This window comes from Phoxinus phoxinus (genome assembly GCF_949152265.1).
Source record: "Phoxinus phoxinus genome assembly, chromosome: 15".
Taxonomy (NCBI): Eukaryota; Metazoa; Chordata; class Actinopteri; order Cypriniformes; family Leuciscidae; genus Phoxinus; species Phoxinus phoxinus.
In genome coordinates, this window is record NC_136890.1 from 26,593,986 (window position 1) to 26,619,400 (window position 25,415).

General features: G+C 37.9%; 2 protein-coding genes and 1 long non-coding RNA gene across 5 annotated transcripts in view; 2 read left to right on the forward strand and 1 right to left on the reverse strand.

Moving 5' to 3' along the window:
• Positions 1-11,593, forward strand: part of faf1 (Fas (TNFRSF6) associated factor 1) — a 70,640-nt gene extending 59,047 nt beyond the window's left edge. For both annotated transcript variants that reach the window (XM_079636692.1, XM_079636693.1), the window contains exons 18-19: positions 2,636-2,851; positions 10,822-11,593. In XM_079636692.1, the coding sequence (XP_079492818.1) occupies positions 2,636-2,851; positions 10,822-10,905 (300 nt within the window). In that variant the 3' untranslated portion in view covers positions 10,906-11,593. The remainder of the gene's footprint in view (positions 1-2,635; positions 2,852-10,821) is intronic.
• Positions 11,594-15,570: 3,977 nt separating this feature from the next.
• On the reverse strand, positions 15,571-20,296 carry LOC307011850. 2 transcript variants are annotated; one of them, XR_013800497.1, is made up of 4 exons: positions 19,923-20,275; positions 18,694-18,794; positions 17,616-17,740; positions 15,571-16,219 (listed from the first exon to the last, which is right to left on the reverse strand). It is a non-coding gene; the product is annotated as an uncharacterized lncRNA (long non-coding RNA). The 2 variants fall into 2 exon arrangements; XR_013800498.1 differs by lacking the exon at positions 15,571-16,219 and having other exon boundaries at positions 16,987-17,740; positions 19,923-20,296.
• A 102-nt stretch (positions 20,297-20,398) lies between these two features.
• On the forward strand, positions 20,399-23,407 carry dmrta2 (DMRT-like family A2). Its single transcript, XM_079637910.1, has 2 exons — positions 20,399-21,325; positions 21,705-23,407. Exons 1-2 carry the CDS (start codon positions 20,863-20,865, stop codon positions 22,556-22,558), a joined length of 1,317 nt encoding a protein of 438 aa, XP_079494036.1. The 5' UTR covers positions 20,399-20,862; the 3' UTR covers positions 22,559-23,407.
• Positions 23,408-25,415: the final 2,008 nt, after the last annotated feature.

The window sequence follows — 25,415 nt, forward strand, 5'->3', positions numbered from 1 at the left end:
TAATCATGATTCTTTCCTATCTGGAATTCTCCGAAATGTACTAGTTTCCTTGTTATTTTCTACGTAGCTCCCAGCGAAGCTTTGTTTGACTGCAATATATGACAGATTTCCTGCATTGTTACTATTTATTTGCGTTGCATATCAGTTCCAGTTAATGCTTTTGAAAACGTCTTAAATCTTTCTCATCCAGTGAAGCAGAAAATATGAACACAAAAATGACACTGATGCTTAATGCTTAAATTGAAACCTGCCAATTTCACTCACGTTGACATTTAATGTTTCTGGATATTCCAAACATGCCTCTTAAATAGAATTTCATGCCTCATAAGCCGACAAATAGCAGTGACAGTCATAAAGCTTCATGTCCTGTCATAACCGCTCTTATCAAACACACAGTTTTCATTGTTACACAAATCACATACATATTTGCGATCCGCCCCCAGACCGAGTTTGCGCTGTTTTCCTGTATATGAGCTGTACAAAACGACAGGTGCACGTCAAAGCACTGACACTCTGACAAAGACGGCCTCAAAAAGTGTCACGGAAAGTTAAATCTCACCTGTAGCTGTAGGAGTGAGCAAATATACCTGTTCCCTATCAGCTGATCAGCAGAATACAATACCACTGTATTAACATTGAAATGTATTACAGATGGTGCTGTCGAAGTGAACCTGTTCATTTAGTGTGCTTAGAAGTTCAACACACACTCTTTTTAATAAGATATTTGCTTAGTTAAAAAGCTTGGCACACCAGCGTCTGTAGATTATCGTCTGTTTATTCAGCAGTAAATACTAACCGGACCAGCTCAGGTGAAACTGCTATATGAGATAATTTGTCACTTTTAGGCTTCAACAAAAGCATGTAATTAGTTCAATCTCCTATTGCCATGGTACCATTCATGTCAGGACGTTGTGTGTAGGCTACAGTATAGACCTTCAAACATACGATACCCTACAATAGCATTTAATGAACAAAGCTTTTAATATGAGACATTGTGGAGAGGTAAACAAAAAGACGTCCTGGAGGCGAAGTAATTGTGTCAGATCTGTTTTCGTGTGTGTGTGTGTGTGTGTGTGTGTGTGTGATCTGTTAACTCAGCAGCGGCCTTGTGTTTTAATGAGAGCAGGGTTTAAAGTTGTTCACCTGCTGTCTGTAATGAACCCAAGGGGAGAAGAAGCTTGGTACACACACACACACACGTTTATACTGATAAAATCACCTGCACTGAAGTCCAAAAGACTGTTATTTATGGTTTTTCCCCTCCCATGCTCGTCTGTGAAACGTCACGCCTTTGGATGTGAATCTCCAAGCTGTGAAACGGGTGAGAGGTCAACTGTTAAGTTTCATGACATCTCGATGATGTTTGGATTCACACACAATCGTAATTAACCTCTTGCTATTGAAGTGATAGATTAGATTTAAACCGCGTACATTCATTTCATGCGCTATCTCATCAGCTGTTACGGTTTGACCATATGTGCGTGTACGGATGTGCCATTTCTTTCTGTGCATCATTTTTGCGACTGTGTGTGTGTGTGTGTGCGTGTGTGTGTGTGTGTGTGTGTGTGTGTGTGTAAACAAGGCGGTAAGATGCTCTCCACCTGGAGTCTATCCAAGCACGCGCTCACACTCGCACACGCCCAAACCACAGCACCTCGGTGGGTCCGTGGCGACAATGAGCCCACTGGAGGGAAACAATCAGCAGAAGTGTATAGAGAAGAAGAGAGGGGAAATGCTCTGTGATTTGGACTCTTTTGTGACCCAGACAGCGCATGAAAGGCCGAGGGGGAGTGGTGATGTCATTATTCTCTGCCGTCAGGTGCTACACACATGCACACACACTGTTTGTTTAGCGCAGTGAAAAGGATGCTCCTTAGTGCCCTTTGTGCGCAGGGACCAGGAAACACACAGATACGTACTACGTGCACACATACATCCTGAGCGGGGCTGGGGAGAGACGCCGTTCGGCCCCCAGAGGGCTTTTTACACGCGGCCTCTACCTAAGGGAGCAGGGCCGGCACGCGCTCACACAAGCCACCTGCTGCTAATGAGCTACTGTTGTACACTTTGATGAAATATAATTGCATTATGGTGTGTAAATAAAGCCTGCGTGTTTTGTCACAGCATATGCTGCCCAGTGTCACAACAGGAACAACAAGCTGGAGTTGAAAAGCCCAGAGGAGCGGCAGGTCGTGCTCTGTGTCACTAGAGACGCCGCAATTCTCTCATCTCTCTCTCTTGCTTTCGCTCTCGTTCTCTTTCAATGTGTATGCGACTTCTCACTGTTTCCCTCCCCATCCCTCGCTTTAGACTCATTTTATGTTTTTTTTTTAACTGTGTGATATTTCTATGACGTACAAAACGGAAAGATTTTTGTGTTGTTTTTAGTGGCACGATCAAGCTGTGAAGGAGTGCTAAATTTAGGACCTTTGACGCACGACTTGCATGTTTTTTTAATAAGATCTGTGCAGATGTATAAATTGTGCTACAATGATGTGGTTTTAATGATCATTCAACATTCAGTGAGCTATAAATCTCCAAATTCAAAACATAACTGTTATGATTTATGGTTAGTTCATGAGATACATCTTGATTGTTTTTCTGTAATGTTACTGTTTTGCCTTCCCTTGCGCAGGCTATCCGTCTCTCATTGGAGCAGGCCCTGCCACCAGAGCCCAAAGAGGAGGGCGAAGAGCCAATCAGCAAGCTGCGCATCCGGACGCCAAGCGGCGAGTTTTTGGAAAGGCGGTTCCTGGGCAGCTGTAAACTCCAGGTCCTCTTCGACTTCGTCGCCTCAAAGGGCTACCCATCCGACGAGTTCAAATTGCTCACCACTTTTCCTCGCAGAAATGTAAGTTCACACATGCACACAAACATTCAGATTTACATAGTTTTCAAATAAACTTATAATTTCCGTTTATTTTGGCTCTAAAATATACCTTATCTTTAAAATATTTTTTTATATATATTTACCGGTACTATTTATTTGTATTGTGTATATACTCACACAAACACCTTCAAATAAATTGAATAATCAATAGGATAATAAATAATAATATATATGATTAGTCATGATTATTGTAGCCACAGCTATTATTAAGTGCACACACAGTCCTGACACTCCCGCCTTCTTCCTGTTCAATATATTTTCTGTGGGCATCTTTCCCCATGCTGGAACATGACTGATATTAGTCTAGAGCCCCACTGATGGTGAATATCTTTTAATTCCTGTCCATCTGCGGTGCACTAATAACTGTGTGTGTGTGTGCGCAAAGAGTGTGTGTGAGTGTTACAGCCCAGCAGGAAAAATAGAGTGTATAATTGGCTAGTTAATCCCAGCGTGTGGCAGAAGTTTGTTGCTCATCTTAGTCCGTGTGTGTGTGTGTGTGTGAGTGTGTACTGTACAACTCCACAGATAGTCACACACCTGCACATTAATTAAAAGCCATGCGTGGTTAATTAGTATTTCTTTTCCTCTTGTGTATTTTATTATGTTTTCTTTTTTCTTTTTTTACATCTATCCACAAGTGCATGCATAATATACGGAATATTAATTGCGGTCCTTCAGAAGCAGAAAGGTGTGCTGGCTACTTCGGATACAGTCAGCAGTTCTCTGTTGTGTGTGTGTGTGTGTGTTTGTGCACTCTACAGCAGGTAGATAACAAGCGCTGCTCTTAACGACCTGACTAATTAACAGCATGGAAACAGAAATGGGCTTTCCATTAATCAAGAGATGTGTGCAGGCCTGCCCAGACAGCATGTCATCCAAACCCTTTGGGGATGAGCGCTAAGGCCCCCCAACAAACGCACACTTTTACACACACACAAACACAAAGTGACTTATAACCCACATAAACACTCAACATCCGCCTTAAACACTTGTTCTCGGACAGCCTCACACCCAACAAACACCATTTCACACGTTGCATTGCATTTATTCACAGTCTCTGTTTGGAAACCAAAAGAGAATCGGGTTGCGCGTTTCTGCTCAGGGTGAAATGTGTATCCAGCTAAAGGAGGGAATCGAAATCAGGAAAAACAGGCTGTGTTTGTGACTGTGACTACAGTGCTTGAGTTTAATCCTCTCTCTCTTTCTCTCTCTCTCTCTGCCTCTTCTAATTAAAATCATCTCTGCCACAGACTCTCTCTATCCCTCCCACAGGATTAGGCCATGAGCACTATTGCATTTGTAATTCTGCACAAATGTTTAAACTTCATCTCTCTCTCTCTCTCTTTTTCTCCCCCCTCCTCCTCCTCCTCCTCCTCCTCATCTCCGCATCCAAAACCAAGATAATTGCCAGCAATAAGAGAGTGATTAAACAGAGGAGTTTAGAAAGCGAGAGATGGAAAAGTGTCTGAAGGCTTTTGTTTCATTTGCGGCCTGCGAGGGTTGTGTTTGTCAGTTTGTTTGTTCTTTTCTTCCCTTTGATGGACAGATCCAATGCACCTGCACTCTTCTGAACGAGAGTGTGAGGAAGGATTAGAAAGCAGCCTCAGGATTCCCTTTCTATTCATAACACTCATTAATGTCATGGCACAGTCACATCTCCACTCACACCAGCGCTTAGAGGACCTCCAATCATCTGATGAGCTTGATTTTCTTTTCCGTTGTTTTTTTTTTTTTAAGTTATCTAACTCAGGATACATGAAGGACATCTCTTGGACGAGTAACTTAATCCTGTGTGTGTTGCGTGTCGAACAGTGTTTCTCAAATGGTGGGGTGAGACTCAAAAATGAATCGCAGGTCTGTTCTGAATAGAAAAAACAATGCTAAATGCAAATAATAAAATAAAAATGAACAAATAAATAAAATTTATGAAAGGAGTAAGCTTTATATAAAAATGTATTATTGGCTTTATAGTTTTATATTAATAATATAGTTGAAAAGAAATATTTTTTCTGATATTATATTATAATCTAATATTAAATTATTATTAAATTATATTATATATATTTATGTATTATAATTATAAAGCACGCTTGAATACAACAACAGTTGCCCAAAGTGCTGTACAGAGAACTTAAATATAATACTAATGATACATAGAACAAATAATACAACAATAGCATACATACAAATAAACACAAATTCAAAGTAAAGCATGCCTCAGCACCTAATCGGGATTAAAAGCCCGGGATAGTAAATGAGATTTTAACCGAGTTATGTTCCACAGTTTAGGTGCAGCGGCTGAAAAAGCCAGATCGCCCCTCAGTTTCAGTCTGGAGCTGGGAATCCAATCTGGATCCAATAATTAAATATAAAATTAAAAGTGACGTGCAGCTTTTGTAAAAGAGAAGGAATCATTATTATATGTATAAGATTTACTTATTGCATTTTAGTGTAATATTTGTATGAATTGGGGCATTGTGTATATGTGTACGTATGTGTGTGTGTGTGTATATATATATACATACATACATATACATATATACAACACACTAAAATGCAATAAATACATTAAAAAATATTATGTATATATATAGTTTTCTGTATTTTGGATTTTAGTGTATTGTTCACAAAAGTGCGGAATTTTTTGTATTGGTCCATCATGTGATGTCCAATATGATGTGATGTCTGGGTGCTGAAGAAAAAACAGTTGAAAACCAATACTTCTCTGTTTCTTTCAACCCTTAGAGAGCCATTTGGATGTGTGGTTTTACATCTCTTACGTCAGCGCCTGGTCTGTCTGCATTTACGTTGGCTTCTTGCCTTTAGACCCCCCCTTAGCATCCCATGGTCATTCTAAAGACAAGCATGGAGCCAGAACTGACTTCTCCCCAGAGGTGGTAACAGTCCCCCCCTCCGCCTCCGTCTCCAGCCCTTAGCAGAGTCTTTCTCCAACACTGCGAACGCTAACGCCCTCACCGCTCCTACAGGCAGATAATGATCTCCCACCGCTTCCCTAATTGGCCAAATAAACACTCTACAACACAGCGCTAACACAGACCTGGCTATTGGGTTTTAATTAATGGTGGAGAACCCTAAATGGCTTCATTAGAACTGCGTTGTTTCAGCTGTATTTTTTCTTTCTTTCATTTTTTTGTTGGTTTGTTTTTTTTCCTTCTGTTTGGAAAACCACATCTCGCGTGTCTGGTCTTTATTTTCCTTCTCTCTTAGCCGCTTATTGCAGGTCCTTTTATTAGCGCTAATGAACAGCAATATTTATTTGCCTGGCTTTTAAAGTGGAGGTCTTCAGTTTAAACAAGCCTCGCACCACATCAGAGAGGACTGACGTTCAGCTTATTACTAATTTACTTTAAATGTTTTGACTGCGTGATTCGGAAGGCAGACCTTAAAACCTGTGTTCTTAATTTATAATAATGCCTTTAGTTGGTTTACTTTGCCTCGGCCTGGTAACATACACCTGCTTTATGATGAAACTCTGTATTGTCATTTTAATGAGTTTTTTACTGTGTTATTGATCAGGTTAATCCTTAAGTATACTAATAATGAAATTAATTAAACTAAACTGGCAGCTGCAAGTGACATCAGTAAATCATTCTCTGAGACACTCTTTTATTTTGTTTTCCAGTGAACTCCGTATTAATTCCCTCAGGACTTTTCAAATAGTCTGGTTGTAGAAATGTACACAGTACAGTCAGGGATGTTCTTTCTTTTTCTTTTTAATCTAAAAGTACTGCTCAAATTACACATGAAAACATATTTACACTAACAGTGCTGGTAAACGTTGCATTCAGCTGCCCGTGTTTTTAATTATTATTGTACATAGAAATAGAGTAGCTATTTATATATATATATATATATATAATATCATATAAATAGCTACTCTATTATTATAGCTACTATACATATATATCCCACAATATGTGTACGAATTTTGTTTCCACATTTTGCCCTCAGCTGCATATTTTCACTCAATTTTATTAGTTTAATTCAGCAAAGATGCATTTATAATGACAAAAAAATACATTTATGATGTTACAGAAGATTTCTATTTCAAATAAATGCTGTTCTTTTGAACTTTCTTCATCAAAGAATTCTGAAAAATATATGTAGCTCTGTTTCACCGAACTATTAAGCAACACAACATTGCTTTCAACATTGATATAAATAAAATGTTTTTTAAATGTTTTTTTAATGTTTTTAAATGTTCATTAAATGTTTTACTTTCTTTTTTTTTTTTTAAATCAAATTAATTTAGCCTTGGTGAGCATAAGAGCCTTTCAAAAAACAGTTTTTTTTAAATCATACCGACAAAAATCAACTTTTGATTGGTAGTGTATGTTCAACTTTTTTTTTTGCTACTTTTCATTGCTTGTAAACCGTTTTGTCCACTTTTTTTTTTTTTTTTTAATAGATGCCATGGCCATCGATCCGTTTAGGGCTCAAAAGTCGAGTAGAACTTTTCGTGCCCCCTTTCCTCTGGTCATCTGGTAGGCTGTCCTGTGTTTGTTTGGTGACTGTGTGGGGCCGTTGAAGATGAGTGTGTTAAAGGTTTAACTGGATTACCTGCCATCAACATCATCAAGGCCCAAAGAAAACAGCCGCCCGGGCCTCTCCTCCATCACACGGCCACTTCTTGCTTTAATAAACCTCTTCAGGATTACGGTGATATGAGTCTCCACACCCTTCAAATGATCTCTTTTCTTCTTCTGTTTACTTTCGAAGTCAGAGAATGTATTGTTCATCGGTGGAGATCACACTACCCGGGCACGTTTGAATTAATTTGGTCTTAACATCCCCGGTTGGAAAGAAAACGATGCTCTGCCGGTTGAGGTTGAGTTTGTCAGTCAGGAGGGTTTTAATCGTACTTTAATTGTATGGCTCTGTGTGAGTGTGCGTTTGTGTGTCAGCCGTGGTGTTAGAAGCACCAGCGTTGCACAGAGAAGTCTAATTTAACTCGGGAGGGCCAAAGAGAAGGTTTCTGAAGAAACTAACAAGTGCTGGGAAAAGAGGGAGGGAGTGAGAGGAAGGAAAAGAGCGAAAGACAAGGAGAGTGGAGGAAAACAACAGCTTTGTTTGTTGACAGATGCTTCTCCTCTTATGGTCTGTTAATTGGATAACAATGTAAACAATCACCCATGGCATCTGTCTCCTGCCATTGGAGTGCCACCTTGTTTCTCTCATTCCCCTTTAAAAGAGAACAGTCATCAACACAAACACGGGTACACATCTGCGCCACCCTAGAACCTCATTTACTTCTACCAGATGATGTGGTGTTATAGCAGGTTTTCAGGTTCATTTCCATTCGAAGTTTTTCTTAAGCGCTCATATGAAAGAAATGGAAGGTATCCTGCTGGGAGCAACGTGTTTTTACAACGCTCTCCCTGGTACTACCCCCTCCTGTGCCCTCAGGTCAGATTGAAAAACAAAAGGCATAAGTCACACGCTAAAGTAAGGTTTGGGGCAACACCGCTAATGTGCTGAAGCGGGTGTGATATCTGTACCCCCCCTCGAGATGCCAAACCTGACTGACGATAATACGCGTTCACTTTGAACTTACTGTCGTCTACGCAGTGCTTTACGTCAGGTGCGTTTTGAGGCCTTTACCTCAAAGCTTTTCATCCGTTTAATGTAAAATGTGTTTTTTACAGTATTATGGATCAGAATTATATCTTTAAAGTAATTAGGTATCATAAATTAACAATTAAATTTTATTTGCAGCATTAACTGTCAATTTCTACATACACTACCGTCATTATGATTTTTTAAAATTAAATTAGTACTTTTTTTCAGCACCGATGCCTTTATTTGATCAAAAGGGACAGGAAAGATATTGCTACAGAACATTTCTATTTCAAATGAATGCTGTTCTTTTTTTACTTTCTATTCATCAAATAATAGGTTTCCAAAAATGACAAAAAAGAAGCACAACTGTTTATGAATGGATGATAATAAGAAATATTTTTTGAGCTCCAAATCAGCTTATTGAGATATCTTGTTACACATAACTGTACTAATGGCTGCTGAAAATTCAGCTTTGGCATCACAGGAATAAATTTCATTTTAACATGTATTAAAACGGAAAACAGGTGTTTTAAATTGTAATAATATTTTACAATATAATTGTTTTTTCAATCAAATAAATGCAGCCTTGGTGAGAGACTCACCGACCCCAAACTTTTGAACAGTAGTTCAAACCATTTTTAACTATTTAAGTTGCTGTAAAATGTGTTATTCATGGTTATTTCATGATACCTAATGCATAAATATATATATATTTTGAAGTATTATCCATATGTGACATGCTGCCGATTTCCAGAGAAAATTATGACTTTCAGTTATTCCTCAGTTTCTCAAAAACAAAAAAAAGTAAACTTTTTTTCCTCTTTAATGAGTAAGACCTCAACACATTAGCAACCACACAGAAACACTAGAATCATCATTTTAAAATGTAAAAATCGACTTGGTTCTGTATCATTGTGATGAATGAAAAAACATGGTAGGGACCAAGAAACTCATTTCATATAACGCAGTTCTTTTTTCCAACATTTTTATTCAGCTTTGTGATGTCCTGTCCACTTTCACTGAAATTACACAATACAGTATGTTAGCTTTATTCCCTGACCCCGTCACCTTCTATCCCAGCTGCTTTCAGCTCTGTGTTTTAATTACAAGCACGGAGAGCTGGAGGGGTCTACAGAGTAGAGAATAGGCCTTAATCAGAGCCCTGTCACCAGGCTGCAGTTAAGCCCCTGTCCCGAGCGCTGTGGCCGCGCGGTGTGCGGACACCCAGGTGTGAGCAAAGGCCCCGTGTAACAGGAGAACGCTCTGCTATTAGCTCACTACAAAGCAGCCATCATCTCCCGCTCTCCTTTTCTCTCCCGGCGCAGCATCGCATGCTGCTTTACACAAGCGCTCGTCGCTCCTCGTCGTCTGGGAAAATCCCTGAACTGAGATGTGGATGATGGTCGTGTCGTCACAAATGTCAGTTAGTTTGCTGTTAAAAGTGTGGCCAGAGATTGCAGTGCTCTTGGATAATGAAGTCGGGATCCTCTCGTGGAGATTATTGCTGGCTGATGAGTTCTCACCCAGTCGCTGTGGCACAGCTATTGTGTTTGGTTTGGACCGGGCCATTTGCGATAACAAACAGCAAATATCTCAAAAGGAAACAGGACACGTACCTCACACAGGGACATTATCACATTACGATGTTAACCAATGACATCAGATGGCCGGACCCCACACGTCGCATAGTTTAGGAGGAACGGCCAGTCTTAGCCCGCACACCTCATGAACTGCTTGTTAATAGATTACATTCTTAATATTGCACTTTTTTGATTGCTTAAGCATTGGAAAACATCTGAAATGCACTTCTTTCTACTTTGTCTCTCCAGTTTTCACAAAAATATTAAAGAAGCATAACTGTTTTCAAAATTGGTAATAGTAAGAAATGTTTCTTGAGCAGCAAATCAGCATATTAGAATGATTTCTGAAGGATCATGTGACACTGAAGACTGGAGTAATGATACTGAAAATTCAGCTTTGCCATCACAGGAATAAATGACATATTTAAATATATTAAAATAAAGAAAAAATGTTTTCACTTATTTTTTATGATCTAATAAATGCAGCATGTGAGCATTAGAGACTTTTTAAAAAAAACATTTTTAAAAATCCCAAACTTTTGAACGTTAGTAAAAATATTTTTTACATTTTAAGTTATTAAATTAACAATGAACAACAGTATAATTGTTTTTGATTGATTAATTAGCATTAACTCTGTGCTGTAAATAATAATATGTATTAATGCATGACTAATGACGTTATTGATATTGCAAGAAAATGTGCGCTTTTTGATTGCTTAATCATTGAAAATGAAGTGTCTCAACTTGACTTCTTCCTTTGTCTCTCCTCAGATAACGCAGTTAGACCCGGCGTGGAATCTGTTGGAGGCTAAACTCTTCCCTCAGGAGACCCTGTTCCTGGAGGCCAAAGAGTAGGACCGATCCGAGACGTCCCAAGGCGAACGAGAAGAATAAGCAAAGAACTTTTAGCATGATGTCCGACCAGATACACACACACACACACACACACATACACACACACACACAAGCCTTCACACACTTTCACACACGGTGCGTTGTATATGAATGCTGAGTGTACATTTTATGCACACGGAGGCCTTCACAAGCACATGGATAAACGATCACTCTCCTCACATAACTGCAGTGTAATGTTTTTTTCTCCACCCAAAACGTAAGGTAACTGAAAAAACAAACAAAAAAAAAGCGGAGGTGCGAAATTCTAAAACAGCCAGCCTCACAGACATGGACTTCTCACTACGGCTGCTCTTTAGACATGTTTTGTGTTGAAATGAGAAAAAAAAAAAAAAATCAATTTAAAAAATGACAAATAAATAAAAGTCATATAAAAAAAAGAGACATTTCCTGGAGAACGCTGGACCATTTCCTTTCCCAAGGTTCTCAGAGTCCCTGGTTCTCAGCATGGCTCTGAACGGACCATCATCCCCTCAGAGCCCGGCTTCTTCCCGATACCCAAATTGATGATACTTGGTTTTTAATCTCATTTGCTAATGTTTATTTTTCTCCATTTATTTTTCCCTTTTTAAGTTTGATGCTGTATTAGATTTAGGTTGATATACATTATATAAAGGATATATGAACATGCATGTCTCTTGCCACTCTAAATTTATTTTTACCTTCATGTGTGAATGACTATATCATCATCATGGCATCATCAAACCAGCACATGGTCTCGTCCGGCATTTTAATATGCGAGGTAAATTTAAAGGATTCTGGTAACAGTATTTACTAACCCTCACGTGTCGTTCCAAAGCTGTAGGGCTGTTTTCAAGGAAGAAATTATGAAAAATTGTACTTGGGACAATCTGAATGGGGACTGGAGCTTCAAAAAGGACACAAAGGACAATAAGAGTGGTCTGTGTGACTATATTACAAGTCTTCTGAAGACATATGTTAGCTGTCAGACAGAAACGCAAAACTCTCGGTCAATCATTGTGAAAAGTAGCAATGTTCGATTCATGGATCAATGGTTCTTTTGAATCAGATCTTTTCAATGAATTGTCTGATTTTAGTTAATATCATTGAAAGATCAGATTAACGAATTAGACCGAATGACCAGCACAATTCTTGAAAAATTCTCATTTTGTGTTCCACAGAAGAACGCCATACAGGTTTGGAATATGTGGGTGCGCAAAAGGCAGCATTTTCATTTTTTTCTTGAACTATTCCTTTAACATCACACGACAGGAGTGCTGTCACACAGCATCAATCTGTTTTTACCCCGTTCCTTTCCAGATTGCTGCGGTCAGGTTTGTTATCAGTTATTTGGAGTCTGTTGATTCAATGAGGAAATGACACCCTAGGAATATTCCAAATATCTTCACTGCTGATGTGAACAACATATGAATAACATTGTAATTCACTAAAGGAGCCCGTGGCTTCACTGTGCATGAGACTAGACCGTGGCGTTCACATGTTTGGTCATGTATTCAGAAAGGACTTGACAAAGAATATTCAATGATTACTCTGATCAACTGTCTGAATGCTACACAACTTGTATATATACACAATCTGTCTTTGAGATTTTCAGACATCTCTGATCGGTAAAATTAGTAATTCTGGCTATTTTTCCCCATTGAACTCTGAAATGCTTGCTGTAATCTCTACAGCTCCATAGGTTTTAATGAGAGAAAAAGAGACTGTGCTTGTATGGGTTTGGTCAAGTTAAATTATTGGTCAAATTATGATTTAACTGAAGATGGTTGGTGGATTTTTATGAATGTATTGAGTTGATCGTTCTATTGAACAATAAGCAAAGACCGCTCTTGAATGTTTTATGCGAAGTACAGTTCCTCTTGTGCACATGACATTTTTTAAACTGGAAAGAGTCTAACCTGCAGGCTGTTTCATTTGTGTTGCCTTGCTGTTCTCACGCAAGGAATCTGAGCGTTTAATGTGTGCATCCAGTCATACTTCCACTGCAGATGATGTGCCCTTAGAAGACATGAATCATTCTCTGTCTCACACACACACACACACCCAGAGTGAATTTAGCATTTTAAACTATAACTCGAACATTGTGTTGTTCTGGTCATTGAGTTTAGTATACTCATTTCAGACAAAGGTGAAAGCAACCTTATTCAAAGTGACAACAACAAACTAAATTACAGCTCTCCTGTGATCCTTCAAGCTTGGTCGGGTAACACAATTCTCTGAAATCGGCTCTTTTGTGTTCGTCAGCCGCAATGTGAGCATTTGCGAAATGTGAACACTTCTTCCTTTGAATATGCTAACTTCATGTGCTGAAATTAAATGTTGTAAAATACAAGTAATGCCTGTGTAAATTGGACTTGAATGTGTTTCAGAATCCTGGTATCATGTTTAGTTTGTCCTGATTGATCTACTCCTGCTTTCAAGAGAGGTAAGGTTTTCTCATTTTCTTCAAGTTTTCATCATGCTAAATCAAGCGTGAAAGACTGGCAAATCCAGCCCGAGGAAGAAATGCTGGTTATGCAGTTCTTGTGTGCGTGTGAAATTACTGTTTCAATGACTGAATGATAGGGTAATACACGCAGACATCAGCTTTGCACTGACACAGAGAGCAGTGATGTGCAGGTCGGAAATGCTGTCATTTAAATAGTGAACTGATATTTATTTCGGCTTGATTCGGCTTGTCTACTCTTTATCATCATCGCTCTTTTGGCAGGTGTGTTCAGAGCAATATAAGAGTGCAATAATTCCCACAACTGAAACAGTAATCAGTAATTCTTTTTGAAATAAAACACACACACACACACACACACACACACACAAAAAAACAGAATTAATACACTTGATTGATTTTCCTCCCATTTTGTGAGGTATTTTGGGAGACTTGTTTTTTTTTAGCTTTTAGACTTTATATATTTTATTTTATTTCTGTTTATTTGAGATTTATGGATGAATGGATATAGGTAGGTAGATATTTATGCATGTATTCAGTTAGGATATATCAAAATGGACAACTTGTCAAAAGATAGAATAAAAGTATTATTGTGTGTATACAGTCAAAAAAAATATATAGTATAAATAGGCTATTGTGTATATATACTATAAATAAAGATTACTTATATTAAGTAGTCAACTTGGATGTTTAAGTCATTTCAACTGAAATTACATTACACTGACTTAAGAAATAGTTGAATCTTGTGTAACATAAAAAAATATGTTTTTTAAAATATTTGTTTCAATACCATACCATATATATAGCATATCAACATTTTTAAAGGTTTGTTAGAGATATTTAGTTTTGCATTTGATTTTTCTTCTTTTATCACTTGTCAGAGCTGTGACGTCTCAATCATTGACCCTGAATTGTAGCTGCTGTCAATCAAGAATCCGTTTTCCCAATGCCATCATGGTTTGATCCCAAACTCTCTACTTACGGACAATAGTAATTTTGTGGCTTCCTGTGACACAGATTCTCCTCTGGCAACATCAGGTGGTGACTCCATTCTTCGATAACAAAGGGGAAGCGTTCAATAATGTTTGACTAGTCTTTAAGGGTCAAGAATGCTGCTGGCCCTGGGTGAGAGAAGAGAATTCTTGACGCAAGTGATCTCTTCTTTGAAGCAGTTCCTGATCCCACAGCATCCACTCACCCAACGATGCTGAAATCCCAGACTAAACTAACCTGGAGGGTCACTCAAAGTTTACTTTCTCAGAGACGCTAGAGAAACAGAATCTATGCGGCTTAAAGAGTCGCCCGAAAAAGGGGCTCATTTGTGGTGGGCATTGTGTGCGAATGGAGTGAGTGAGGCGGGAGGGGTTGGTGTGAACAGAAATAGTTTTATTGGCTGCAACTAAAAGAAATACTTCAGTCCTCCTGACGGATCTCCAAGAGTTTTCAATAGAGTTTTCATGTCTTCGAGTTTTACTTTCTTTAGGTATTGAGACCTGAAGATGATCAGACTGCAGATGGAACTTTCTTTTTGACTGTAGGGATGATTCCTCAATTAGGGAACCTTTTTAGGAAAAGAGATTTTTGCTTATTTTGTTTTCCCTCTAAACTTTTAAATCGATTAACCTTTTTTGTGTGTCTCTAAATAACCAAATTAAATTTGCCAGAGTATCTCTTCCCCTCTTTAATGCATTGCTAAAATTCTAGTTTGCACTTTTTCATAATCACACGTTTAATTTGACATTTATGTGTTCAATTTATATATATATATATATATATATATATATATATATATATATATATATATATATATATATATATTTATATAAATTGAACACATAAATGTCAAATTAAACGTGTGATTATGAAAAAAAAAACAGTATTGGCTGGATCTCTTTATTTTATATATATTAAATATATATAAAATAAAGAGATCCAGCCAATACTGTTTTTTTTAAGAACAATTGAATTTTAGAGGTTTGAGTTTCTGTTTGTTAAGAAATGAGCAGTAGGCTGAGAAATATTCTATTTTAATATTTTTTATTTAGTTCTATATTTTGATGAGGTTCAGTATATGAATGATTAGATCTAATGACAAATGTAGGCTTTCTAGCACTTATTTGGCCATTGATGTATCCATTTTAACCACAAAAATAATACAAGTAAAAACAGGTATCAGAAATAGTTGCAACTTTATGCTTTATTTTCCAGTGAATCACAAATGCCCAATTTTTACAAACAACATGCATTGATTGCTGATTTCATATAAATTATGAATATTTACAAAGAAACATTCTGCCCTTCAAAAACATTTTACTCAGCAAAGTAAAGAGGTAAATCTTCAGGAGACTGTTTTTAATTTTTATTTAAGCTATTACTTTTTTTTAGCATTGAATGAAAATATTTTATATTTTTACCAGAGCTATATTAATACTGCCAATAGGCATAGCATAATGCTATTCAAAATGTATTTATTTGTTTATCAGTGTTGTTACGGTTGTATTGTTCGTCATTGTTCATTCACTAGTTTTGACACGTCAAAAAATGGAGATCTCAAAATTTTCGCTTTTCACAATTTAAATTAAGACAATAGCGTACTTAATAATTTTTTTTAGTAAAATTAACGGTGAAAAATAATAGTTTGCTAGGCCTAATAGCAGAAAAGGTAAAACATGTGCATTTATTACATATTTCACGTAGTGTTCAGCAGCTTTCAGGTGACACTGATCATTAATCTTTCGATATTAAAAAGTTGTCCAGAAAGTAAGTTGGCACGGCCATTGTCCAGGTTAGCACAAACCCCGCTTCCCACTCCTGTCTCATAAAAAAATTCTGCAAGGGAGAAGAAAAAATAATAAAGCTGTGGTATTCGGATTATCGTGGACGAGGATAAAGCATTAAATGGGGCTAAAGGGGTCTGAATAGGCGCAGTGGCGTGCGAAGAGAAGCAGAGTAATTATTGCTTCATAATTGTGTTCTTTTTCTTTTTTTCAGTCAGCATCGCACTGCAGAGCCCCACTTGGAGCGGTTGTGACATTTAGGAGGCCGGTCTTTGTGCTCAACACTTCAAGTTTAAAAAACAAGGCCAATTGAGTCGGCGCAGCTCAAAGCCCGAGCCATTGTGAGGGACCACATTGAGTTTGGATTTGGGACAATGGTGTTTCTCAAATTTCTTGCAAAAACCTATACTCCATCTGTGATCTCAATGAGCGCTCTTTCATTGGGTTCCTGCTTTTCTGTTTGATTCGTTTGTAAAGGGAGGCAGATGTGGATGGATGAAGGCCGCATTTTAATTGGCTGCTGCCTGAACAAACTCTCAAATCATCTGTCATTGGTGATTCTGCATCCTTGGTGTAAAAAGTGAAGTGCGTCTATACAGTAAGATTACAGTAATAGCCTAAGTGTTTTTTTTTCTTTTTCTAAAATGGCCTGTAACAACAACACAACAGGACGCCTTGATAAAAGTCAATTCGCATTTTACAGTTTTACCATTTTCATTTAGAACAAAAAAAGGATACCATAATATTACTGGAAAAAAAAAAAGATAAACGTGATTTTACATAGCTTTAACTCAAAATAAGCAATTTTCGATTTTTTTAAAAGTAAGTTTAATGTAATTTAAGTTCTTAAACATCCACGTTGATTGTATACTAAAAAAATTAATAGAGCATTTTTTACAGTGTTGCCTAAATAGTGTAGACTATTACCCACCAGACCACGAACAGATTGCATTTAAGAAAGAGTTTAATTTCGTCTTCCACGAAGAATAAAAACTTATTTGGTAATATCCACTAGGAAATATTTTGTTTTATTAAGCTATAATAGAAATGCAATAGTAGGCCTATAGGCCTGGTGTCTTGATTAAGTGCATGAATTAATATAAGTACACTACAAAATTAGTAGCCTATATAGGTTAAATAAATAAGTAGCCTATTGAAAATAAAATATTTTTTAAACTAAAGCAGATCGCATCGAGCAAGCGTCCATCCCGAGTAAGCCAATAAAAGCTTATTTTAACGCAGTTATTTTAAGCGCTTTGTTCTGTGCCTTTAGGGGAATGCCATTGCTGCGCTCAAGGGTCCTGCGCGGTGCGGCAGCTTTTCATGTGAACAAGAGGTTAACAACCTAATGAGGACTTGGAGACGAGATGAAGCGTGTAAATACACTGGTTTTTCTAAAAACCCGCGCGCTCGGCACCCTCATTCCCCTTTTTATCTGCTACTCTAACCTCTGCTGCGCTCTGCGCACTCAAACCATTCCAGCAGGAGATCCTCGGGGAGGCAGTTCGGGTCCAGCCGCGCTCCGGCCGGGTATCAGCGGAGAGAAAGATCCTTACAATGGCGCTCCAGGGTGCTGGAGGAACAGAGACATGCTGTTACATATGTCGGGTCAAGCATCTCTTTTGTGCCGCTTTAAAAAGGTGTAAAACTCAGTCAGCGGTGCAGATTCTAAAGGGAGTGAAAGCCTTGTATGGGTTTTTGATGCATAGGTCTGATGAACTGTTGAAAGAATGTTGAATTTCCTAAGTGCCCACAGTCAGTTTTAATTGCCCGGGGGCATTTAATTGGAATTCACAGAGACGCCCATTCAATGGAGAGGTTTTCTTTTTCAAGTAAAGTGTGTTGAGGGACGGATTCATTATTTAAACTGCATAAAAATATAGGTTCTGCATGAACAGAATTAGTAAATGTAGCCTACGCTCTTAAAAATAAAGGGGGTTTCAGTGCTTCTTAGAAGAACCACCATTAAAGTTGGCTCTGTGGTTGTTCTGAGATTTAAAAAGTTCTTAATGTTTAGATTATTGTTTAGATTAGATTATTGGCTAAGAATATGATATATTATTATAAGTTAATTGTGAATACCAAAGTTTGAGATTGTGCTATATAATGAGATTTAATGTTTAAAAATGCACATTCTAACTTAATTGTTTGGCTTATTATAGGCTACACGTCGTTACTTTTTATTTTGCGTGTGTTAGTTAGGCTATACATTCCGAAAGTTGTGACTATTGCATGGCCATCCATCGACAGAACAGCTACACAAAACCGGCTTACTTTTCATATCTGTCAAAGATCAGAATTGCTCCGAGTTGTGCTTTCATCATCTCTCAGTTGATGAACAATCAACGCCTGCTTGCGGTTTTGTAATGATCTCGGGATGTCTATTTTCAGTCGCGTGAGATCGCTGCCGAGATAATGACTTTGAATGTCAAAAAGCTTTAGTTTAATATCGTCTCTATTAGTGTGCTGGTTGGGTAATTAAAGGTGCAGATGAGAGCGGCGGGGGGACAGATGGCATTTGCTTACTGTGATTGAGTGTGTAAACAATGGGAAACAGTGCAGGCCCACATCACTTGATCGAAGAGTGCATGAAATTCAAAGTCCAGGTACCAGAGAGAACCGTACAGCTAGAGATGACAGAAAGCTGCTTTCAATTTTTGCATAAATGCAGAACCACTTATTCAGAAAGAAAAAGGAATAATATTCATATGTATCCTGATGCTTTTTAGCAGATGTAAGCGAACAACATTTAATTTTTTAACAGATAAACAGGATTTTATATATAAAAAAAAAAAAATGGAACAGTCTACAAAGAGTCCTTAAATAAATAATGAATAGGCATAAATTCAGTAATCCTTCAGAAAATAATTTTCAGTGAGTATTTTAAAAGGCATTTTAAAGGGCTCAAAATGTTAGAATTATGAGACCCTAATCTTGAAATATTGGATAACTATATAAAGAAAAGTAGGATATGTTTTAAAATACGATGCTACTGCACGAAAATACAAATTAAAGCATTGTAAAAATAAGCTAAAGGAATCTCGTTTGCATTTTAAAACCTGGCTAGCCTAATAATAATACTCGCTTTTATTTCTTGAACGTTTCGAATCATACAATAAAATGGTCTAATTCTATAATAATTTAAAAACATAAATAATAGCTAGGCTACTACTAATTGCACTTTCTGTTAATTTTCGTATTTTTAACAATAGACTTTTAAAAGTAGCTATGAAGATCGTTAAAAAATATAAAATGGTCAAAGGCATGAAATATGTTCGAGTCACATCAAAAACAAGGTTAAGCAACAAGAACGCGCTTACAATAAATAATACGATGCCAAGGAGAAATAAAGTGTTTTAATTATATAGATGTTCGACTAGGCTAATACAGAGAAACAGAATAGTCTTCCAAAGCCTTGACATAGGCTACACTATTCCCTCTATCGCGTCAAACCATGAGAGCCTTATTAATGTCATATCGAGCGGTACATATAAATACTGTTCATTTTTATTTAGCTCAGGTAATTAGGCTACTATCATATATCATCATGTCCTGTTTAAATCGATGAGAAATTCCAAGCATACACTGAACATTTTTTAGTCTAATATCCTATGTGTTCAATTCTGGGTAAGTTCTATGAATGCTAGCCTACATACGAATGCCATTTTCAAAAGACGAAACAATGTTTACAGTAAACAATTACAAACACAATTACAAACAACGAATTGCCCTTAAAATCTAGCGTGACAACTTACCGTTTTGCGTTTATCGATATTGACGTCATTCTACGAGGCACTGGCTCTTCACTACACCAAATCTTTAGAACAAAATATTGTCTTTCAAAAGTAAAAAAACGTGTTGCTTATTTAGGCTAAAACTCAGTTGTAAAGAAAATAAATAAATTTGTTTGCTGTTCAAAGTCTGGAAAATCCCGTGATCAAGTTTTAGACAGCTTGACAATGCCAAATCGGTCATCAATGCGTTTAAAGAGTATATAGGCTATAGTAGCAATAGTCAATTGTCTTGCAGGATCTATTGCCTGTATTTTAGTAAATAATTTCTTATGATAAAAGTTTTATGTTTTAGCTCTGCGTGATGCTTGTTATTTGAGAAAAGAACGCAGGTGGACACAGTTGAAAAAGAGACAAGCCAATCAGATCGCTCCTTCCCCCTTTGGCCAATGACAGGCGCCACATTGTTGTCAAATTTGTCTAATGAAAACGTGGGCGCAACAATAGATCGAGAGGGATCTGTATCCACTGAAGATCTCTCGAGGAAGTTAGTGTCTCACACTGGCTCCAGCAGCAAACTCTGCTCTCTCAGACTCTCGGCTGATCATTGAGTTTAAAGTTAGTTTCACATTGCATTCGATGGATTTTTGTTTTATAAAAGTAAATTTTATTTGTGTCAAACGAAAGTTTGATTTCTAAAAGAAACAGTTTGTTTGGGCTGCTTGTGGACTGCGCGCAACAAGTTGAAGAACTCACTGGAAAGCGGACTTTCATAAGCAATCACAAGTGTTTTCTGATCTCTTCTTGGACATTGGCATTCGGGCTGTGTTCTTCGTCAAGTGCTGAGCTGAAGAAATTCGCCGGGTATCGATTCTACCCAATGCTTATGAAACCTCTCCAATCGAAGACTTCGGTTGCGCACGTATTTTAACCTATTGATCGACTGTTTGTTGATTCGGAGAATATGGATCTTCGTCCAGAGATCCCACCTTCCTCCCAGGCAGGTTCGCAGATTCATCCGGGCGCCGCTGCTGCGGCCGCTGCCGCCTCCATACCGGTTTCCATGGCCAGTAGCCTCTTGAGGGGCCCGCCGCTGTTGCTTCGCGCTACGGAGAAGTATCCACGAACGCCCAAGTGCGCCCGGTGCAGGAACCATGGGGTGGTGTCTGCGCTGAAGGGCCATAAGCGCTACTGCAGATGGAAGGACTGCATGTGTGCCAAATGCACTCTGATCGCTGAGAGACAGCGCGTCATGGCCGCTCAGGTTGCGCTCCGCAGACAGCAGGCGCAGGAGGAGAACGAGGCGAGAGAACTTCAGCTGCTCTATGGCACAGCAGAGGGTCTAGCCCTGGCCGCTGCCAACGGCATCATACCTCCCCGGCAAAACTATGAGGTCTATGGCCAAGTTACCAACGAAACAAACTCTGGTAGGTGGATCAATTCTACTCGTGTGTATATAAATTATTAAAAATAAAGGTACCAGTTAGAATTTAATTTTTGGCTATGTACTTCTTTTCTTTTCTTTTTTGCTGTGCAATGTTATACAGAACTAAATATGTTGATCTGTAGAACCTTTAATGAAACATCAATAACTTTTTGAATCTATCCAACTTAAGAACCTGTGCTGTAAAGTGCCATTGACATTTATTTTCAAAGAATAGCACATTTAGTATGTATACAGTACGGTGTAGGTTCATTACATATTATCCATTTCACTCTCATAAATATTAATTTAATCTATTTATAATCCAAGAAAAAAAAGCTATTAGTATATGGCAATTATTGACGTGCATCAATCTATTTCAGGAGAATCAAACATCCAAAAGTTCGAGTTGTTCACCAAGACGCATTTAACAGGATCGATGATCTCACAGCAAGCGGCTGGGAAGTCCGTATCCACAGACACCGAATCCGTTCCAGGAATGTCGTCTCCAGATATGCGTCACGGCTCGGGCTCGGAAAACGGTGACCGAGAGTCCCTCGTGAGTTCCCCGATAGCCAAACCATTAAAAGACGGCTCGGAGACGCCAGGCTCCATCAGTCCACTTGGCTCAGACTCCGGCTCGGAGACGGATAAAGACGACCAGGAGCCCTCGCCCTCCTCCACAGCATCGCGACAGATGAACGCCATCGACATCCTAACGAGGGTTTTCCCCAACCACAAGCGCAGCGTCCTGGAGCTTGTGCTTCAGGGATGCGGCAAAGATGTGGTGCAGGCCATAGAGCAAATCCTCAACAACAGCGGCCAAGCCAAGGGCCCAGAGGAGCCCTGGACTGCGGAGCGCATGCTGCAGAGCGCGCAGTCACACATGTCCTCCACCCCGCGGCCTGTGTTACCTGGAACCATGACGCTCAGCAATAGATCTGCCTTCTCCCCTCTGCAACCCAACGCGCCACACTTTGGTTCCGACCCGAGCACGTATCCTCTCAGTACACATTTGGGCCTGAACCCACTCCGCCTGGCATATTCGGCTCACAGCAGAGGCCTGGCCTTCATGCCGTACTCCACCACAGGTCTGATGCCAACACTGGGCTTCAGGCCCCCAATGGACTATGCCTTCAGTGACTTGATCAGAGACAGGACTCTCTTGCATAAAGATCAGAGCTACACCAATGGACTGTACGGTCCTCTAGTCAATAACACTCCAGAGAAACAGTGAGATCGTGTTCTCCAAATGTAGACAAAAGTGTTTAAGACTCCCAGACCTGAAGATTCCTCATCCCTAAAGACTCGGGAGGCCTTGTGTTTCTGTATATAAAATATGTCTAGTTTAATCACCAGGTAAAAAAAAAAAATGTGTTTGGTGGTCGTGGCTTCTTTGAAGTTTGTGATTAATCAAAAAAGAAAATGGTTACGTGTAAAGGTTAAAGTAGTTTGGATGGCGTTACTGACACTGCCGCAGCGCAAAATGACCCGGGGGTGAATTATTTTAGACCTTTAGCAGAGTAACCATAGTATTTTCAAGTAATGTAAAATGTGTATTTTAAAATCCTTCACGTTTGTTACAATCCATTTAGATTATTTACCAAACGGATTACGCCCCGGTGTGATGATCGTACAATTCCTAGAATAATTTGCTTCATCGTTTGGAAAAAAAAGGGACTGTTCTATAGCATTATTGTTCTTGTGGAAAGTCTATATTCCATCTTTTTTCTGCTCAGTGTCTGTAAAATCGTGCCATGTTTATTCAACAGAACAGAAGTTCTTTTGGATTCAATATGGTTACTGGCTCAAGTAGACATTTGTGCTCCCTTTGTGAGTGATATATATTGTGTTTTACACGACGAAATAATGTATATTGCATTTCTTGATGATAAAGTCATATTTGTCAAAGTCATTTTCTCAAAAAAATCATCAAAAGGAATCTTAAAAAAAGATGTAAAACGATTGTTTGTTGGATGAAATTGCTGAGTTGAGACGTGTACATTTCTCTGTGTAAATTTTGCAGAAAATAAATGTTATTTTATTCTTACGTTTTGCTTGTTTTGTGCATTAAAATAGTTTCTTGATCTGCTTACTTTTATTCTATCATTAAATATTTAATAAATGCACATTGGCATATATAATAGGTTATCTAATCAACTTTAACAAAAATAAACAATTTCATAATTTTAGCTATACTCACAACAACAAAAATAAATAATTGTAACAAAATTAATAATAATGTAGTTTGTTATTTTTAACAAAACTTTGACTTCATAAATAGGTATTTTCAAAAAGCAATTGCTAAATATTTTAAAAGTTGTTATTGTTAATAATTTCAGAACAATATGTGTACAGTTTTTTTACAGTCTTATCTGCAGTGAGCTAAAGAGAGATGATATTTTAAGCTCTTCTCGAAAGCTTCTAAACAGAGACAGTCTCAAAGCAGGAGTGCACTGTATTTTCGCGTGCACGCGGAGTGTATATAGCTGCACTATTGAAGCGCGACGCCATGGAGACATAATCCCCTCGCCAGAGCTCAAGTGTTTACTTTCTCCCCGCAGATAAAACAGTGTAAACAGCAGTGTCGGATTGACAGTGTGCCTTCATTTAACGGAGAAACCGAGCACTCCAATGTTCATAATGCACATTTGATGAGGTGCATGAAAACACATGCCCTTCTCTCGGTCTGTTTAATATTTACACAAATAGTGTTTCAATAAATTTTAGATAAATTCCTCTGCCTCGATGCTTTTTTTCGACTTATTTTACAATCCGCATAATTATCCTACTAAATTTTGTTAGCATACAATTGGAAGCGAAAAACCCAGAATTATAAGAATAATAGGCTAAATTATTTAAATATATTGTTTATTTTTAAGGTCGGAGACAAAATAAATATTTTAAACGATCAAGTGTGCAGCCTATTTCATCTAGCCTAAATAAAAAAAACGTAATAGATCTAGCCTAGGCCATAGGCTAAAAAAGCATTAAAATCTGTGATAATTTTACATTTTTGCAGCAATAAAATAAAAATAAAAGTTTCAATAATGCTGCCTAAATGGAAAATATGTCAGTGTTTCAGATTGCGCAGACTGAAACAAGCAATCTAACAATTTTATTTGGCTATATTTAGGTCTGTATCTAGTTTGAATTATTACACACACAAAAATAAATGAAATGGATATCACTGCTTGTTTAATTTGGTTTAATTTTAAATAGATAAAACAGGCCGTTTTAGCCTATTTTTTCTTAGGCTATTGTTTAATATTTTAATTGTCCTTGATGCTACGGAATATTAATGGATATTGCTGTGGATTTACTTCTAAAAAATATTTATATTAGAAAAGTATTATAAAAAAATAAAAATAACATAGGCTAATTGTTTTGTGTGTTTTTTTAGAACAAAATGAAACACGATGGTCTCATCGTTACTGATACCAAAATAGTTTTACAGTTCGAATCTAGAATATAATTAAATTAACACGAATTAATTTAAAGAGTGATTAAAAACACCAATACAAATAACACTGTTGTATTGACAATCAGCATTGTGAAATTCCCTCATCTTGTAATTGTTTCAGAATTTGTCCATCATGTTATAATTCTGACCTTCACTGCACGAGTATGTCGCCCTCTTATGGTAGAATGTGGGAACACACGGAGACGGTCCGCGGATTCACAGGTGAATCACCGAAAAGCTTTGTCTTTGATAATATCTCCACCTTGTGGTGGAATGAATGAACAACAGAAACAGAGGTACAGAACAGCTGTTCGGATATGACGTCAATTTATAGGCCAAACCGGAAGACATTTTCACCACGAGTTCCCGCTTGAATTTTGAGAGTAGCCTAGCGGTTTTCTTTTTAGGAGTAAAATAAGGTATTTGGTTAACATCACTCGGGAGATACTTTCTCAATTTGTAAAACACTAATTTGAAGAGCTACCAAGCGACAGGTGAATTTGATTGGACACATGGTCTTTTAACTTTTTGGTTTGAGACATTTTGCAACTCAAAAAAAAACAGTCTTCAGACTTCAGACAAAACAGACTAATAAAATTGCACCACAGTCAGGAATTTTTTTCTATGTGTT